Raw genomic sequence first — 17,850 nt, 5'->3', positions numbered from 1 at the left:
TCTAGTGACTCTCGCGGCGCCCCGTAGCTGCGCACCTCGCGCGCCGCACTCTCGTGACCCTCGCGGCGCCCCGTATCCGCACGCCCCCACGCCCGCAGCGCTCTGCGCACGCGTGCCGCTCTCCCGTGACCCTCGTGGCGCCCCGTAGCTGCGCGCCCCGCAGAGCCGACGCCAAGATGGCGGCGCTGACGAGCACAGAGCGGCCGCGCCGGGGGCCGTGGGGGCCGGAGCGGAGCCTCCGCAGCTGAGCCCCCGAGCCGCCCTGCAGGCCGGCGTCTTCCCGCCGGAACACGGGACATGGTGCGACTAGCGCCGCGCCGACGCCGCCGCTGAGCTCGCGGGCCGTACCGGGCTCGGACGTGGGAGCAGGAAGATGTTCTCCGCGCTCAAGAAGCTGGTGGGGTCGGAGCAGGCGCCGGGCCGCGACAGGAACATCCCGGCCGGGCTGCAGTCCATGAACCAGGCGCTGCAGAGGCGCTTCGCCAAGGGGGTGCAGTACAACAGTGAGTGCGGCCCGGCGCGGGGGCGCCTGCGGGGCGTGTGGGGAGGGTGGGGGCCCGGCCGCGCCGAATCTGGGTAGCGTCCGGCCCGGGAAGCGCTTGGGGACTCGTCGCACCCGAGGGCCTTGCGGTCTGCGTTTCGGCGAGCTGAGCCCTTGCCTGTGCCTGCTTGGTTGGCGGGGGGCCCCGGGGCGTTCCCGTGGGGTCGGGAGGTGATGCGGACCGGCGAGGAGGGCCCAGAGGACCCCAGGCCCGGGGGCCGGGCGCCTCGGCCCGCGGCTCTCCCGTCTGACCTGTGGGTCATTCCCCAGGAATGCTGGCCTGGGGGTGACAGTCGTGCGTCCCGTGTGCACGGTGCGGTTCGTCCACGCGGCTCCGGGTGCGTCTGCGACTCCCTGACTGGCCCAGGTGACCCCGTCTGAGAGGGGTTCTTACATAACGCGGGCGAGTCTGTGGTCTGTGACTCGGTCTTAAAGAGGTGGCGGGCTCTCCACCCATGAGCCGTGTGGCCACCCGCAAGAGGACGGAGCGGAGGACTCCGCTGGCCTGCTAGTTTGACCTACGGGGTTTTTCTCTGTAGACTTGGTATTCAGTTTGAAGAGAGAATGTCAGCTGCGCCGCTCGTTCTTGCTCTCCTTTTTTAAAAAGAAGTATTTGTAAGAGATATATTTAGAAGAGCTCCAGAAGGAACAGACTCTTGTTACTGCAGAGACTTCTCTTCTCCTGTGGGAAGGAGGAGTTATTTACCCGATGCCCTTAAAGCCTAGATCGTTTTCCAGTCCTCAGCTATAAATTATGTAAAATTGTTTAGCTCCAAGACGCTGACTGCCCTCTTGACCTCTTTAAAGTTTTTCCATCTTGCTGGCTTTTCAGTAGCAGTATTTGAAGTTGTTTTTGTTTTAATGTGTTCTCTGCTTCTAAATCGTTTCCCTCTTAAGTATTTCCGTATATTGCTACAAGATATCAGACATTCCCCCATTTCCGACTTTTAGAGGAGCCTGCCCAGCTCTGTGATGACCCCTGTATTTCAGTTAACAATGTGCCATATTAAGAAACTGATTGGAAAAACTTTGAGTTTAAAAGAGGAATCGTTTTGCATGTATTCTACCCAATTTTGTGTGTAATTCTCTCACATTCCCAGAAGAGAATAGTAAATCAAAATACTCATTTTCAGGGACTTCCCAGGTGGTTCAGTGGATTAAGTATCCACCTTCCAATACAGGGGACATGGGTTTGATCCCTGGTCAGGGAACTAAGATCCCACATGCCCAGGAGCAACTAAGCCCACGGGCCACAACCACAGCCAGAGAGAAGCCTGTGCCACAAAAACAGCCTGTGCGCCACAGTTAGGACCCGACACAGCCAAAAGTAAATAAATATTTTTTTTTAAAAAACTCATTTTCACATGCCTTTATAATTCACATTTGGTTCCCATTATTTAATTTTATTCAGTTCAGTTCAGTTGCTCAGTCATGTCTGACTATTTGTGACCCCATGGACTGCAGCACACCAGGCCTCCCTGTCCATCACCAACTCCCGGAGTTCACTCAAACTCATGTCCATTGAGTCGGTGATGCCATCCAGCCATCTCATCCTCTGTTGTCCTCTTCTCCTCCCGCCCTCAACCTTTCCCAGCATCAGGGTCTTTTCAAATAAGTCATCTCTTTGCATCAGGTGGCCAAAGTATTGGAGCTTCAGCTTCAACATCAGTCCTTCCAATGAACACCCAGGACTGATCTCCTTTAGGATGGACTGGTTGGATCTCCTTGCAGTCCAAGGGACTCTCAAGAGTCTTCTCCAACATCACAGCTCAAAAGCATCAATCCTTCAGCTCTCAGCTTTCTTTATAGTCCAACTCTCACATCCATACATGACTACTGGAAAAACCATAGCCTTGACTAGACGGACCTTTATTGGCAAAGTAATGTCTCTGCTTAATTTTATTAGTTATGGTATTATTTGTTAAAATTTAGTCTTACTTCTTTGGAAACTGGCCTGGAAAATGTTCACCTTCTGAAAAGTCCTCCCTGGTGGACACGCCCCCTGGTTGGGGTTGGGGGGATGGGTCAGGGCACTGGAGTCCTTCGAGAGAAGAGACCCCGCTTCAGGTATGGGGGGGCGCGTGGCAGCAGATTCTGATGTGGAGCAGAGGGAGTGAAGTGCAGCGCGGCTGAGAGAAACCAAGCCCCATGCCTGTGTGACGTTTCAGGCTGATGCTGCCCGTCGTGGGCCAATACGCACTTCTCAGACTTCTTTATTTCCTTTCTTAGTCAGTAGAAAAGAACATTTCTAGTATTTATTTTCCAAAACATCCTACTTAAGGAAGCACACCAGCCGTTTGATAACTATGGACTCAGGATTTTATAGGTAAGAGCTCTTACAGAAGTTTTTTCTCCTGCGGCAGATAAGTCGTTTTCATGTAAATTGCTGTGATGCTGAGAAGTGACTCACAGGCACAGAGTCCCAGCATACACCTCACATTTTGAATCAGAACAAGTGAGACCCGGGCCCACATCGTGGATCAGAAGCCATCCGCATGTAAAGTGGCAGGATGCTCCCTGAGCTGCCTGCTCTTTCTGCTCCTGGTGGACCCGGGTGGCCAGCTGTGTTTGGTGGAGTGAGGACACACGGCTCTTGTGGATTCCGAGCCCTTGCTAGGGACTGCATTCCTCACCAAGAAAACCTCTAGGTGTTGGGACAGCCAGAGCCCTGGCCAGTCAGATTTCAGTGCTAGAACTGAAGAAAGCTTTGGGAGGTAGGTCACAGGTAAGGGAGCTTTTCCTTTCAGAAATGAACAGCTGTGTTTGGCAGACTGTTTGACCCGTCCCAGCAGGGCTGATTTGCAGATCCCCAAGCCTTGGCTGCCTGTGACGTCTGCCGCGTTTTCCTTTCCAGGTTCTCCTTCCCTGGCCTTCATCTGCTTAACAAATGTTTACCGAGCGTTCATCAGTGAAAAACCCAGACCACAGTCTCTGCGTTACGGGGCGTACACTTTAGGGGGGAGTGGAAGGCAGACAGTGGGCACAAAACATGGTGAGGGATTAACCACATGACCCAACTGAAGGGTCGAGAAATTGAGCAGGGTGAGGCCTGAGATTGGGACTTTTAAGGGGAAGGTTAGAGCCGGCCTCACGGAGAAGGGCCGAGGGCGTGTCACAGCGGAGTGAGGTCAGGAGAGACGCGTGGGGCCAAGCCGAAGAAGTGAGGGTGATGCGGCCTTAGGCCCTCGTGGCCGTCCCGCCATCCACCATCCCAGGGACTCTGTGAAAGAAGATCCTGGAAGCTGTGTTGGGAGGCGCTGCCGGAAGGAGGTGGCCAGCTGTCCAGCGACCCCTGCCGGTGGCACCACCAAAGGGCATCGTTGGGTTTCAGTCCTGCCTCCTGCAGAGGGAATGCATCATTCCCATCCAGGATAAACCGGAAGCTTTCCTTTGTATTTAAAAAAAAAAAAGGTTTGCTTGCAGTGTGTGGCAGTCTGAGGGAATTACTATAGAATCGGAGTAAAAGAGATTCTGGGGCCCTTAGCTGACCCTGTGTCTGTGCTGCTGTTCTTTTCTTAGAATAAAAGGCACAGAATAGAAATGCAGCTGTTCTGTTCAGTAAAACGTCCACACGCTTCTCAGGTAAGGGCGTCTCGTCACTTCTTGCGTGAATCTTAAAGGTTTTTCAGTGAATCACTTAGTTTATTTGAGGGATGTCTAAGTTTCTAAGATTGATTTGACTTTTTAACTTAGAAGTAGAGATCAGTTACTTTTTTTTTAACCAGATGAAACCAGGTCTTCAATGTATGACAAAACCCACTGAAAAAAAAAAGAAACCAGGTCTTTTTGTTTATTTCTAGCATTATACAGTTTCTTCTAATTAGCTTTTTGAAGAATAGATTTCAAATTTTAAAAGGATTTCACATGGTGAGAAAATTAAGACTTTTCATTCTCAAAACACAATAGAAAACAAATGTATATGTTAAACTTGTTCAGTTCAGGTCAGTCGCTCAGTCATGTCTGACTCTTTGCGACCCCATGGACCGCAGCACGCCAGGCCTCCCTGTCCATCACCAGCTCCCGGAGCTCACTCAGACACATGTCCATTGAGTCTGTGATGCCATCCAACCATCTCATCCTGTCTTCCCCTTCTCTTCCCGCCTTCAATCTTTCCCAGCATCAGGGTCTTTTCCAGTGAGTCTGTTCTTTGCATCAGGTGGCCAAAGTATTCGAGCTTCAGCTTCAACATCAGTCCTTCCAATGAACACCCAGGACTGATCTCCTTTAGGATGGACTGGTTGGATCTCCTTGCAGTCCAAGGGGCTCTCAACAGTCTTCTCCAACACCACAGTTCAAAAGCATCAATTCTTTAGCGCTCAGCTTTCTTTATAGTCCAACTCTCACATCCATACGTAACTACCGGAAAAACCATGGCTTTGACTAGCAGACCTTTGTCAGCAAAGTAATGTCTCTGCTTTTTAATATGCTGTCTAGGTTGGTCATAGCTTTTCTTCCAAGCAGCAAGCATCTTTTAATTTCATGGCTACAGTCACCATCTGCAGTGATTTTGGAGCCCAAAAAAAATGAAGTCTGTCACTGTTTCCCCATCTGTTTGCCACAAAGTGATGGGACCAGAAACATATAAAAGGAGGAGACGGTTGTAAGATTATATCAAGAGCCTGAACAGAAAAGTTGTGTTTGAAAAAGAACCAAAGAGACCTTCCAGAAATGAAAAAGCACGGTCACTAAAACAAGAAGCCAGCCGGTAGGTGGCGCGGCGTAATATTTCAACTGAAGATGGAGTTTGCACTCGACCGGGAGATGCAGGCTCTGAAGAGAGCCAGGCTTGTGCATGTGTGATTGGGGTCTCAGAAGGAGCGAGCAGAATGAAGAGGAGGCGGTCACTGGGGAAGTGCAGGCCAGGGTTCCCTGGGGCTCACAGAGCACGCGGAACGCCAAGAAGCCTGAGGCTGGGGCTCTCACACCCCCAGAGCTGGACGCATCGTGGAAATCTCAGGACAGCAAAATTGAAGAGGAAGATCGTAGAAGCAACAGAGCAAACAGAATGCCTTCAGAGGCTGAGAGCCTGACCACACGCTGGCAGTGATGGCGCTGAGGGGAAGACCCGGTCGCCCTAGAAATGCACACCCAATCAGCCCTCCAGTCTGCAGGGGCCAGGCTGTGCCAAGACTCCTACCGAGATGAACCCTGGGCTGTGTGCTCCAGGCAGATGGACAGTGAGCTTGGGAGGTGCAGGAGGCTTGCAGGGCACAGAGATGGGTGAAGAAGCCTAACGGCTAACAGGGAGCACAGGAGAAGCCAGGACGCTCGCAGTCAGCACATAACCCAGAGCTGACCAGTGGTGAGTGATGCTTAAGTGGAAAGCGAGGACATGAGCTTCAGACTTTACTGTGGCAAAGGTGTGTGTCAAAACTTTAAGAAAAGAAATAAATTGCAAATCTTCCAAGTAAATACCAGGCAAAAAGAGGAATTTACAAAACCTTGCCCATCATGAAAAGGCAGAAAACGGGAGGGGGCCTCTGCAGGGACTGCAAACTGTGAGCAGGCAGGGAAGGTGAACATGCAGACTCGACCAGTGAAAGGAGATTGCGATTTGATTTCCTTGCGGCGTGCGACGTGTAAGAGAGACGTCCCGCTCACGGTGGCACAGAAGGGCCGGAAGCGGGGTGTGGAGCCGCGCAGTGGGTGAACACTGGCCACGGGGAGGCTGAGCTCTGGGGTCCCTCGGGCTGGGGCTGTGGGTGCCGAGACTGGGTGCAGCGCACACGACCGGCCCAGCGGGCGAAGGCCTGGTGGGGCGGCTGGCGCCTGCCCCCAGCCCCGCAGTCCCTGCAGACAGCGGGGTGTGTGTCCCACAAAACCCACGTCTGTGGCCACAGTGAGTAGAACTGGTTAGGAACAACAAAAAGCACAGCTCTGAGGGGAAACTTGAAAACATCTCTGAGTAACTTACGGGTGGAAGAAGTCTTTGTAGTTCCTGGATAACGGATGTCCCACATACTTGTGGTCATCGACCTGAGACCACAGCTTGAAAACCCAGGAAAAAGAGCAGGATAAACCTCACAGAAATAAAGGGAAGTAAGTGACAAAAGAAAAACAGAAGCAAGGGATTTTTAAGAAGAATCAACAGAGGCGTCCAACCAAACAAACAGGCTGTGTGCACGTGACTGATCCAAGTTGATGAACACCTGGCAAGATTAATTAAAAAGACAAAACCAGTATCATGAAGGGTAAAGAGTACATACCCGCAGCCACGCAGTCCTGGAACATAACACATTACGGGTGACTTCGTGTCCCTCGGCTGAAAACTTAGAAGACAGCCCCCTAGAGAATGACCGGGTGAGAAATACGGCATCTGTGCCCCCAGGCCCAGACCTGCCAGGCGCTCAGTGCCAGCCAGAGAGACGCTGCCCCAGCCTGGCCTGTGGTCTCCAGAGCACGTCCCTGCAGGCTGCCCTGTGTCCCTCCCCAGAGGTCCAGCTGCCCACCCACAGCCATCAGCTCCTGACCCACTGGCTCTGCCGAGCTCCCTAGCTCTCTGGAAGTCTTAGGCCAAGCCCCTGCCTTCTCTGCAGGCGGCAGGAAGCCCACTCCTCTGAGGCACCTTGGGACCTTGCCCTGTAGACATGTCCCCATCTTGTCCCCAGCCCAACCTGTCGTCCTGGGCGTGTGTGTGAGCACGCCTCTCCTAAATAGCGGCTGGGCAGCAAAGTAGAATCCAGGCTTCCTGCCGTCACCCCACGTGTGGTCATGAGGAACCCTGCGTCCTGCACCCAAGACGCCAGGGCTGCGGGAAAGTAGGTTAAGGGCAGACATGGGACACGCGGGGCTGTGGAGGTGAGCTCACAGCCCTGCCTGCCCCAGAGGCTGCCGTCCTGAGTGCGGCCTCCCAGGTGTCCATCAGCTGCCCTGGGGACCTGCGAGAGGGCAGGGCTGCCCGCGCTCCAGCCTGTGTCCGCTGCCTCTTTCCCCAGGGCTCCCTGCTCACGGGCATAGAGGCACGCGTGTGCAGGTGGTGTGCGTACATGCGCGCGGGGGCGGGAGTCTGCTTTTCGCTCTGACTGTTTGCCTGACCTGTGCGCTCTCCCAGTGAAGATCGTGATCCGCGGGGACAGGAACACAGGCAAGACAGCGCTGTGGCATCGGCTGCAGGGCAAGAAGTTCGTGGAGGAGTACATCCCCACGCAGGAGATCCAGGTCACCAGCATCCACTGGAGCTACAAAAGTGAGGGCGCGCGGCCGGCTGCGAGGGGCTCTCCTGGGACCCCCAGCCTGGGGTCGGGTGGGTGCGGCCTGCCAGAAGGAGGGGCACTCTCCTCCTGTAACCCCCCTGCCAGCCTGGGGTCGGGCAGGCTCGGCCTGCGGGGAAGTGGGGGGCTCTCCCGTCACCCCCAGCCTGGGGTCAGGCAGGCTCGGCCTGCGGGGAAGTGGGGGGCTCTCCCGTACCCCCAGCCTGGGGTCGGGCGGTCACAGCCTGCGGGGAGGGGGGGCTCTCCCATCACCGCCAGCCTGGGGTCAGCCCTAGGACGCCACACACACTGCTTTGGGGTTGCCCTGAAGTCCCTGCTCCTGAAGGAGACTTGCCCACTTGGGGATTAGTGCCAGGGCTGGACCCTGGCTCTCAGGGGGCAGACCGTCCGGGCCGGGCCGGTTCCAGCCGCAGCTTGCACTAGCCTCAGCAGACAGGCGCCTCGGTCCTCAGAGCCCAGGTCTCAGCGGCCCTTGTGACGCCCCACCCCCACAGGGTCCTGGGAGGGGTTTGCTGGCAGGATCACCTGGTGGGCAGAGCACGCCTGGCAGCCACCCAGGCATAACCAAGATGGCAGCCCCCCCCCCCTCGTGGGGGTCGGTGACCGCTGGGACCCTGCGGGGAGCAGAGGAGCCGCTCTGCGTGCTCAGGAGTCATGACAGTAAAAGGCCTTTGAGCCATTTTAAACATTCCTCGTCATTGAAAAACCAAGCCCTGTGAGCCGACAGCAGGACACGCGGGCCTGCTGACTCCCTCCCGGCGACCGCCAGGCCGCGGTCCAGGGCAGCCACGTGGGCGCAGTGCCGCCCTGCCCCCGGCTGCACCGGGGCCCCACCCCCAGGGTGCCCCTTCTCGGCTTGGGGTGAAGGCTCTGTCCCTCCTCTGGGTGGCACGCGTGTCTCTCCCCTTTCCCCATGGGATCTTGGGGAGGTGAGTAGCCCCCCCGACCGCCTGGGGACGTGCCCCAGACCTCACCCCAGGCTGGCGACCCCTAGACACTGCTGCCAAAGAGCAGCTGTGGAATCGCTGGGACCAGGCCTTCCCGCAGCAGCTGGGGGTGCGGGGCACTGGCTGGGCGCGAGCCTGCCCCAGGGGTGCTTTTAGGACCCGGGGGTCCTGTCACCTGAGCACACATCCAGATTGCTGCCCGCCTTCCAGGGAAGGAGCATCCCCAGTGCTCACCTGCCCCGTGCAGGAGCCCTGGGGGCGGCGCCCGGGGGACCATGAACATCTGCGCGGCCCTGGAGGCCCGTCTCTGAGCCGCAGGTTGACACTGGGTGCTGATCCTACTGTTTCCCCATTTCAGCCACTGACGACATCGTGAAAGTTGAAGTCTGGGATGTAGTTGACAAAGGTGAGTCGCGTCCGTCGTGAGCCTGCTTTTTCTCTTTCAGGCTCTTCACCCTGCTGCTGAGAACAGCTATGCTCCCTCCCTCTGAGTGGCTCCTGGGCAGGCGCGCTGGCCGAAGGCCGGGCTCCGTGCCCGCCATGATGTCGGCTCCTGGGTCTGCGGGGAGGGGCGAGCGCCCAGTGCTGTCCAGTGGGGTGCCGTGACCTCCGCTGCCCCGCGGGCGTGAGGCCCCTGCTGGGGGCCGGGGGCACAGGGAGGGGCCCCCCGCTCACGCCGTCTCGGGCACAGCACTTCCACCCCGTGACTGTGTCCGTCTTTCCTTAAGGAAAATGCAAGAAGCGAGGCGACGGCTTGAAGATGGAGAACGACCCCCAGGAGGTGAGCTGGTCCATTCCACGTGGCCCGACTTCAGGGGCGGTCATGAGCAGGCGTCTGCGCTTCAGCCCTTCTGCCCGCCGGGCCCGGCCTTCCTGAGGACTGCATCTGCTGGCGCTGGAGGGACCCAGCGGGCTCTCCTGTGCAGCCTGGGGTCGCGTGGGCTGGCAGACTGACCTGAGCTGCAGCTCACGTCCGTGACCCCCACCGGGCCCCACTTGAGGCTGCAGTGACCTGGGGGGTGTTCAGGTGGAGAGCTCACACTTCACTCCTGGCACAGAGGCCCCGGCCTGTGAAGGCACAGGCGTGCCTGCGGGTGTGGCCAGGCATGCGTGGGCCGCCTGTGGCTCCATGAGGACCCCCTCGACTGGCAGGCCTCCTGACCTATGACGGCCTCTGCCAGCTTCGAGGGCCTTCAGTTCACATCCTCCTGGCCACGCACGGCCTCCTGACAGCGGGCCAGAAGGTTCCGTAACCGCCGGCCCAGGTCCCTGACCTTCATGGGCATGTTGCACTGCCGCCAGCACCACAAGCCTCCCTGGTGTGGATTCTGGAAGGTTCTCTGGGGCTGCGTCCTCAGGTCTGGGATGCAGTTGTGCTCACTAGTCCCTGTGGTGGGGCCTCTGTGAGCCCTGCGTGCAGGACGCTGCCAGCAGGCAGTGCGGGGACCCTCACCTGCGGGCAGGCTCCGTGTGGCCACGCCAGTTAGCCTCGCGTTGGCTTTTTTTTCCCCCAAAACAAAAAGAGCAAATGTCGTTTCAGTTTAAAAGACGTATTCAGCCTCCTCCAGGAAGCGGGTGCGCACATGTGGGTCATGGCCCATCTCTGAGGTTCGGTTCCCTGTCCGCAGGCGGAGTCTGAGATGGCCCTGGACGCCGAGTTCCTGGACGTGTACAAGAACTGCAACGGGGTGGTCATGATGTTTGACATCACCAAGCAGTGGTAAGGACGCTGGCCTGCGAGGGCGCTGTGACTCCCGGGACCGCCCAGCGCTGCTCCAGGGCCGGCCTTGGGCTGGGAGCGCCCTGGCCACTCAGCCTCGTGGAGCTGCCGACCTGGGGGCCTTGGCACTCCAGAGTCTGGAAGTGGGCCGGGGGGGTCCTCTGACGCGGCGCTCACGGCCTCCTCGGGTGGAGGCTCAGGCAGGCCTCTCCCCACATGTGCCCCCGAGGACCTTCAACTACATCCTGCGGGAGCTGCCCAAGGTGCCGACCCACGTGCCCGTGTGCGTGCTGGGGAACTACCGCGACATGGGCGAGCACCGCGTCATCCTGCCCGGTGACGTGCGCGACGTCCTCGACCACCTGGACAGGTGGGCCCACGCCTGCCCCCAGACACACCCGCCCCCTGGATGCACCTGTGCCCCCCCAGCACACGCCTGTCACCCCTGGATGTGCGAGCGACACCCCCTCCCCCCTCCACGCGCCCGTGCCCCTGGACACGCCTGCTGCACCGCCCCTGCCCGAACCCCGGCCACCCCTCCAGCTGCAGGGCCCCAGGCCCTCCTGGAGACAGACTTGGGTGGGGTCAGGACCAAGCAGCCCCAGGGTGCAGCAGGAATGTTGCCCCCCGCCCTGGGGAGCATGGGTGGGATGGGCAGTGAGGTCCTGCAGGGACAGACGGCTGCAGTGGCCTGGTCTGGGCGTCCACCGGAGGGCTCCCCGCTTAGCAAAGCTGTCTGAACCTAATGTCTCCATCTGGGACAGTGGGCCCATCACCTGCTGGTCGACCCAGCGCCCCGGGGCGCTGCCCCCAGGACGGCTTGGCCTGGGTGCATCCTCAGCCCAGAGGGCCTGCCCGAGCTGCCTCAGTCTCTCCTGTCTTTGCTCTTTTGTGAACAGGCCCCCGGGATCCTCTTACTTTCGCTACGCCGAGTCCTCCATGAAGAACAGCTTCGGCCTCAAGTACCTGCACAGGTTCTTCAACATCCCCTTCCTGCAGCTTCAGGTGAGCGCCGCCGGCAGGGGCAGGGCTTGGAGCCACCAGTCGGGGTGCCCGAGGCTGGTCGGGGAGCTGGACCGTTCTGGAACCACAGGCCCAGCTGTGGGGCCCCCATGTGTCCGCGTGGGTGCTTCTCAGCGCCATGGCCTGCGGCAGCCACCAGCCCTCATGGCCGCCCCGCTGTCCCCGCCGTGGGCCTGGGCACTCTGCCGACAGCTGCAGGGGCTGAGAAGCCCATGCCTTCCACCACCTGGCTGGCTGCCCTCCCTGGAGTCTCGCTCGCCCTTTTGTTGGGGGATGCGCTTAGGTTTACAGAAAAAGCAGAGGCTTCCTGTGCCCTGGCTCAGCTCGCCCCCGCCCGCCCCCCTAGCCCCACACGTCGCGGTCGCAGCTTTGCAGCCTGCAGTGGCCCCTGAGACGTGTCTGGTTCGGGGTCTGACCTTAGACCAGTGGTGGGCTTTCAAGGCGAGCCCCCGGAGGTGACAGCCCTCCTGGTCACCGAGCGCAGATCCACATCACCCCACGGTTCGTCCCTGGGATGCAGGCCTGTGGCTCCTGCCGCCAGGCCTCTCGCTTCCTCTGAAAGGGCGCAGAGCTCACCAGTGAGAGCGGCCATCTTTCCTCTCCTCTCGCCCTCTGAAGAGACGGGGCCCGTGAAGGCCAGGAGCGGGCACTCACCCTTCACCTGCCCTTTCCCTGGGGACCCTGGGGGTTGATCTGCATCACCCTGAGGGGTGCCTTGAGCTTCCTGTCGGAGCACAACATGCACACAGTCGCAGGAAAACACCCCCAGCGTGGACCGAAGGGGGGTGGTGGGCGGCGTGGAAGGCGGAAGCCGTCCTGACGCGGAGCATGCGTCTCAGCAAGTGCTGGAGCTTCTCGAACCTCAGGGCACCTGTGTGGATGGGGCGCTGTCTCGGGTGCTTCGGGCACGTTGCGACCTCTGCCCCTGGAGCCCCACGGAGCCACCGAGGCATCTCACTGGTCCCTGGGTGCGGCCCTGCGGGCTCCCAGCTCCGCGATGACGTTGTCTATTGGGGGCCGCCAGGCTGAGGGGCGATCACCCTGGGACGGCCCCGGCTTAGCCTCCTGCTTCCTGTTTGCAGAGGGAGACACTGCTGCGGCAGCTGGAGACGAACCAGCTGGACATCGATGCCACGCTGGAGGAGCTGTCCGTGCAGCAGGAGACCGAGGACCAGAACTATGACATGTACGCGTCGGCCGGGCCGCGCTTGCGCTCAGACCCACGGGCAGGCTCTGCAGGAAGGCGGGTGCACGCTGGGCCAGGCCGTGCCCCAGCCCAGCTCTGTGCTTAGTGGGCCATGCGTAGAAGTGTCCTCGTGAGGAGCTGCTGCTCAGAAAAACTGAGTCACGTCAGCTCTGAGTTGGTCCAGGCCCTGGGCCTTGGTGCAGGCAGGCCTCAGCCCTTCCTGGGAAGCAGACGAGACAACGGCTCTTCCCCAGCCTCCCTGGGATGGGAGGTCGGGCTCGCGGGCTCTGCCACCCCGCCCATCGAGCACTTCCAGCCGGACCTGCCTCGGTGGGTGTGATGGGCGCCTGGAGTGGCCGTCTGTCTCGGGGGCGAGGGGGTTCGGGCCTGGTGCGGCTGTGGACACCAGCCGCCGGGCCCCCACTCTGTCCAGAGCGGCCCAGGGCGCCGCTGACCGGCCCCGCGTCCACCCCAGGCCCCCGCACGCCTGGTGGCCCTGTTTGCCAGCCGAGGCCCCGTCCCCGATTTGACGTCAGCTTCCCAGCTGACACCCGTGGAGATAGCTCCTTGCCCCTGGGAAGGCGCAGGGGGGCTGGAGCTCCCTGGGCAGGGAGCCCCGCAGCCCCTCCCCAAACCTCCTGACTCCTGATAGCAGAGGCGAGGTGTTGTCCAAGCGCATCCAGCGGGATGGCTGACCTGTGGGGAGCAGTCCTGGCAGGCACGCCTTTGACCCGCGACGGGGCACGTCCTGGGCGCCCAGGGCACGTGGCAGCCCTGTCTGCCTGAGGATCAGGGCTAGCTCCCAGGGTGGGCACAGTTCTCGGGGAAGGCCTGGCCCCAAACTCCCCCCAACCATGCTTCCTGTGTTCTGCCGGGTGTCCTGGGGGCGGGGCAGCTGCTGTCCTGCCTGTGCTTACAGCTGAGCTCCGATGGGACCCTCATGTCTCCTCAACCCCCCCCACCCCAGGGGCCTCAGGGAGGGGCTTTGGGGCCTCCCTGGAGGCAGATCCAGCTACTGGTTCTGACACGGAGAGGGGGGCAGCAGGGGTCATCGGAGTGGGGGTGTTTTCACCCACCCTGTCAGGCTGGCCTTGCTGTGGACGCGCCGCCGCCCCAAAGGCTGACCAGCTCCTGCCAGGTCTCCTCCAACTGAACTCGGGCATCAGGTTCCCTGGGGAGGTGGCAGCTGGAGCCCCCCGTGGGGCCCGTGCCCCGCCAGCCCCCAGGACGCAGCAGCTCCCACTCCAGCCCCTGCCAAGACCCCGTAGGCTGCCTGCCCCACCGCGTCTCCACACACCCACCTAGAGGCGAGGACGTCGGCTCTGCGCTCCACACCTTCTGTTTGAAAGCCCGGTCCCGAGAGGAAGGGCCTGCTCAGGCTTCCGAGCCGCCGGCGTCCTCAGCCAGGGCGAGGTGGTGCCCAGGACCCCGGGGCAGAGACCCTGTCACCATCAGCACAGCAGCTCCAGGGACTTCACGCGGGGAGGGCCGTTTCCCTGCACAGGGCAGGTGGCACTCTCACCTCCCGTTCCTGCAGCTTCCTGGAGATGATGGAGGCGCGCAGCCGTGGCCACGCGTCCCCGCTGACCACCAACGGACAGAGCCCGTCCTCCGGCTCCCAGTCCCCCGTGGTGCCTCCGAGCGCAGTGTCCACGGGCAGCTCCAGCCCTAGCACGCCCCAGCCGGCTCCGCAACCGCCCCTCCAGGCGCCCCCGGCGCCCCCTGCCCCCGCCGAGGCCCCGCCCCCGCCGGCCGCACCTCCCCGACGCGGCATCATCGCTCGGCTGTTCGGGGCAGCGCCAGCAACCGAGTCGGCCCCCCCACCCCCAGGTAGGCCCCACCCCCGGGGAGGCCCAGAGGCGGGCCCAAGCTTCCAGACGGGAGAAGCCCTGTGTGTCTCCCTGGCCCTGGGAGGGACAGGGTTCCCCGTCCTGGGCAGGGAGCCCCGCAGCCCGGCCCCACCATCCCACTCATGGTCCAGCCCCGGGGGGGATCACAGCACGAGCTGGTGCCTGCTGTCCCCAGAGCCAGCCCCAGCTACAGAGGCCCCAGCAAAAGTCCAGAACGTGGAGGACTTCGTTCCTGAAGACAGCCTGGACCGCAGCTTCCTGGAGGACACAGCCCCCGCCAAGGATGAGAAGAGACTGGGAGCCAGGGGCCCCCCGGACAGCGACAGGTGAGGGCAGGGCCCGGAGGCAGCGGGGGCCGTCCTCAGCCTGGCCCTCGGCCCATCGGGCGTGGACTCCAGGGACACACACCCGTCTACACTGGGCGCTGGGATAGAGCAGGGTTGCGCAGAGGAGGAAGGGAGCGCGGCTTCAGGCCACAGCCTGACTTCTCCAGCTTGCGACTCGGCAGGCATCCGCCCCCTGCCTGACCCTGGGATGGCGCTGCTTGAGAGTGCGGGCTGGGCCTGGTGCACGGAGCCCAGGGCCAAAGAGCCGCTGTGCACTTCTCCCGGTGGTGGGGCGGGCGCGCAGGGGAGGCTCGGCACACTCTTCCAGTGCCCTGTCCCTTTCAGACCCGCCCCCCAGCTCTGCCTCCTCACACACGTGGCGGCCGCCCCCACAGAACCACCCCCAGGCTGCCCTGGCAGCCGGTGCCCCGCGGCTGCATCCACGCAGCGCGGAGCAGCCCCAAAGGCCCAAGCCTGGAGGCCAGAGCGGGCGCTGTGTGCCCTCCTAGTGACCTCTGGCTGCCTGCCCTCCCTGCAGCGATGGGGAGACCCCGGCAGGGAACCCGATGGTGGCAGGTTTCCAGGACGACGTGGACCTTGAAGATAAGCCTCCCAGCAGGCCCCTGCCACCCACGGGCCGCGCCCCCAGCGAGGACATCACTCTGTCCAGCGAGGAGGAGGCAGAGGAAGGGGCAGGGCACCCCAAGGCCGCAGTGCTAGCACCCCAGAAGTGCCCTGAGCCAGAGACCAGACGGTGTGTGGGGGCGGAAGGGAAGAGCTGTGGGGGCACGGCGGGGCGGGGGGGGGGGGGGGGGGGGGGGGGGGGGGGGGGGGGAGGCAGGAAGCCGCCTGGGCTCCATGACGCTCCTCGGGGTCCTCAGGTCCTCCACCAGGGCTGCGGGGCCGCCCCGGGACGCGGCTCCCCGGAAGGCAGAGCCCCGCCGGCCGGGCGGCACCAAGGCCCGCCCGGAGGGACCTTCTCGCGGGCTGGAGGAGGGCACGGACCAGCCAGCGTCATCAGAGAGCGACACGGAGGGGCCCATCGCCGCCCAGATGCTGTCCTTTGTCATGGACGACCCAGACTTTGAGAGCGACTCAGACGCTCAGCGGAGAGCGGTGAGGACCAGCCTGGCGCCCACGCTGCCTGCAAGCCCAGGGCAGCTGGGGGGCCCGGTCAAGCCAGCTGGGGCCTGCAGGGCAGCTCCATGGGGTGCCGTGTACGCCAGGCCCGGCTGACCCTGCTCTGGGGTCGGCTGGGGGGGGCGGGGGGGAGTGCTGCCGCCTCGCAGCTGCCACACGCAGGCTGTCTTCACTGGGCGGGGGGGCCCTGGCCCAGGGCGAGGGGTCACGTGACAGCTGAGGTGGGAGGGCCGGCTTCTGCAGCTGACCCGCCTACTGCCTTTCCAGGGCGAGTTCCCTGTGCGAGAGGACCTGTCCGACCTGACTGATGAGGAAGCTGGCCCCGTGCAGCCCCCTGCGCCCCCCAAGCCCCTGGCCCCCTCCTTCAGACTGAAGGATGACTCCGACCTCTTTGGGCTGGGGCTGGAAGAGCCAGGCCGCAAGGACAGCAGCGAGGAAGGTAGCTGCCTCGGTGCGCCCACCCCCTCCTGCCAGGCACCAGCTGACCTCGCCCTGGCCCTGAACCCGGGGCTCCAGAGCAGGGGCGAGGGGGCCACAGACAGGCCACCGCGGGGCCGGAAGCCCTGTCCTCAGCCCTGCCGACTGTTCTCTGACCACTCCCAGTTCCCCAGGCTCCTGACATGCGGCCACATAGGAGGTCTCTGCTGGCGTGGGCAGTGGGCGGGAGTGCTTCCGAGCCCTCGGCAGAGAGAGGGCCTGGTCTCTGGGCCTGGCGGGGGACCCACGGCCTCTGGCTCGCCAGGTCCTGGCATCATCCTAGCCTCCTCTGGGCCGCTGGAGCCTAGAAGCTCATCTGGGGCCTCCCTGGGCCTTCCGCGTCCCCGGAGTGGAGAGGAAAGGACGCCTGTCTGCAGGAGCAGCCTGGGCCCCACCCAGACCCAGGGCAGAGGCGGAAGGGCTGGGTGCTGGCTCACGCTGGGGACCCGGGGACCCTGGCTCAGACAGGACCTGCGCACCCCCGGCTTAACCCAGGCTGCCCTCCCCTGCCAGGCCTGGCAGCCCAGGGTGGGCCCGGCCTCGGGCCGGGGTGCTAACGCCGCCTCTCCTCTGCAGATAAGAAGGGCAGGCCCCCCGCGAAGGAGAAGAAGAAGAAGAAGAAGAAGGGCAAAGAGGTACCCGTGCCCCAAGCCCCCGGGCGCCCTGGGGCGGCCCTGCCTGCCGCCGCGCTGACCGCGCTCTGCCCCTGCAGGAAGAAGACAAGGCGGCAAAGAAGAGGAGCAAGCATAAGAGGAGCCGGGAGCGAGCGGACGACAAGGGCAGGGACGAGCGGCGGCGGCGGCCCCGGGGCCCGCAGAGGACGGCCCTGGACGAGCTGGAGGCCTTCCTGGGCGGCGGGGCGCCTGGCGGACCCCTCCGCGGCGGCGGCGACTACGAGGCGCTCTAGGCCCCGCCCCGCCGACCGCGGGCGCCCCGTGCGCTGGGGGCTGGGCCTGCCCTACAGGGAGGGGCGGCGGGCAGCCGGCCCCCCGCGCTTCTCAGGGATGGGACAGGCCAAGGAGGCCCGTGAGGCTGTTTACAGGGGGGGTGCGTCCCCGCCGGCCCCTGCTCGCCCCCGGCCCGCCGCACGCGCTCACCTGGCCTGCTGCATGCGGGCCGTCCCCGCTTCCCACTGCAGCTCGGCCAGCGCTGCAGGCCTCCGTCCCCAGACTCCGGGACCGGGACCCCCGCGCGCCGAGGCCAGGCAGTGTTGGCGCCTCTGCGGGGGCGGCTCTTCCCAGGCACGGCGTCCGGCTTTGCACCTGAGCTCGGGCATGCGCGGGCCGAGCAGGAGGTCCTCAACACTCGTGTCCTTCACTGTCCTTCCGCACCACGTGGACCATAAAGCTCTCCTGTTTTACTGCGCGTCTGTGTGTGCTGCTCCTGCCGGGGGGCCCTGCCCAGGTCCGCGTGGGTGGGCAGGAAGGTC

The 17,850-nt window shown here is 62.5% G+C and overlaps 1 protein-coding gene across 1 annotated transcript; it reads left to right on the top strand.

The window, feature by feature from the left end:
- Positions 1-134: 134 nt before the first annotated feature.
- On the top strand, positions 135-17,786 carry RABL6 (RAB, member RAS oncogene family like 6). Its single transcript, XM_043470259.1, has 15 exons — positions 135-503; positions 7,593-7,727; positions 9,058-9,105; positions 9,428-9,480; positions 10,328-10,419; positions 10,649-10,789; positions 11,319-11,424; positions 12,525-12,628; positions 14,166-14,458; positions 14,654-14,804; positions 15,343-15,558; positions 15,686-15,920; positions 16,212-16,383; positions 16,998-17,056; positions 17,134-17,786. Exons 1-15 carry the CDS (start codon positions 374-376, stop codon positions 17,326-17,328), a joined length of 2,130 nt encoding a protein of 709 aa, XP_043326194.1. The 5' UTR covers positions 135-373; the 3' UTR covers positions 17,329-17,786.
- The last annotated feature ends 64 nt before the right edge of the window (positions 17,787-17,850 follow it).

This window comes from Cervus canadensis, chromosome 5 (genome assembly GCF_019320065.1).
Source record: "Cervus canadensis isolate Bull #8, Minnesota chromosome 5, ASM1932006v1, whole genome shotgun sequence".
Lineage (NCBI taxonomy): Eukaryota > Metazoa > Chordata > Mammalia > Artiodactyla > Cervidae > Cervus > Cervus canadensis.
This window is presented reverse-complemented; position numbering and strand designations above follow the sequence as displayed.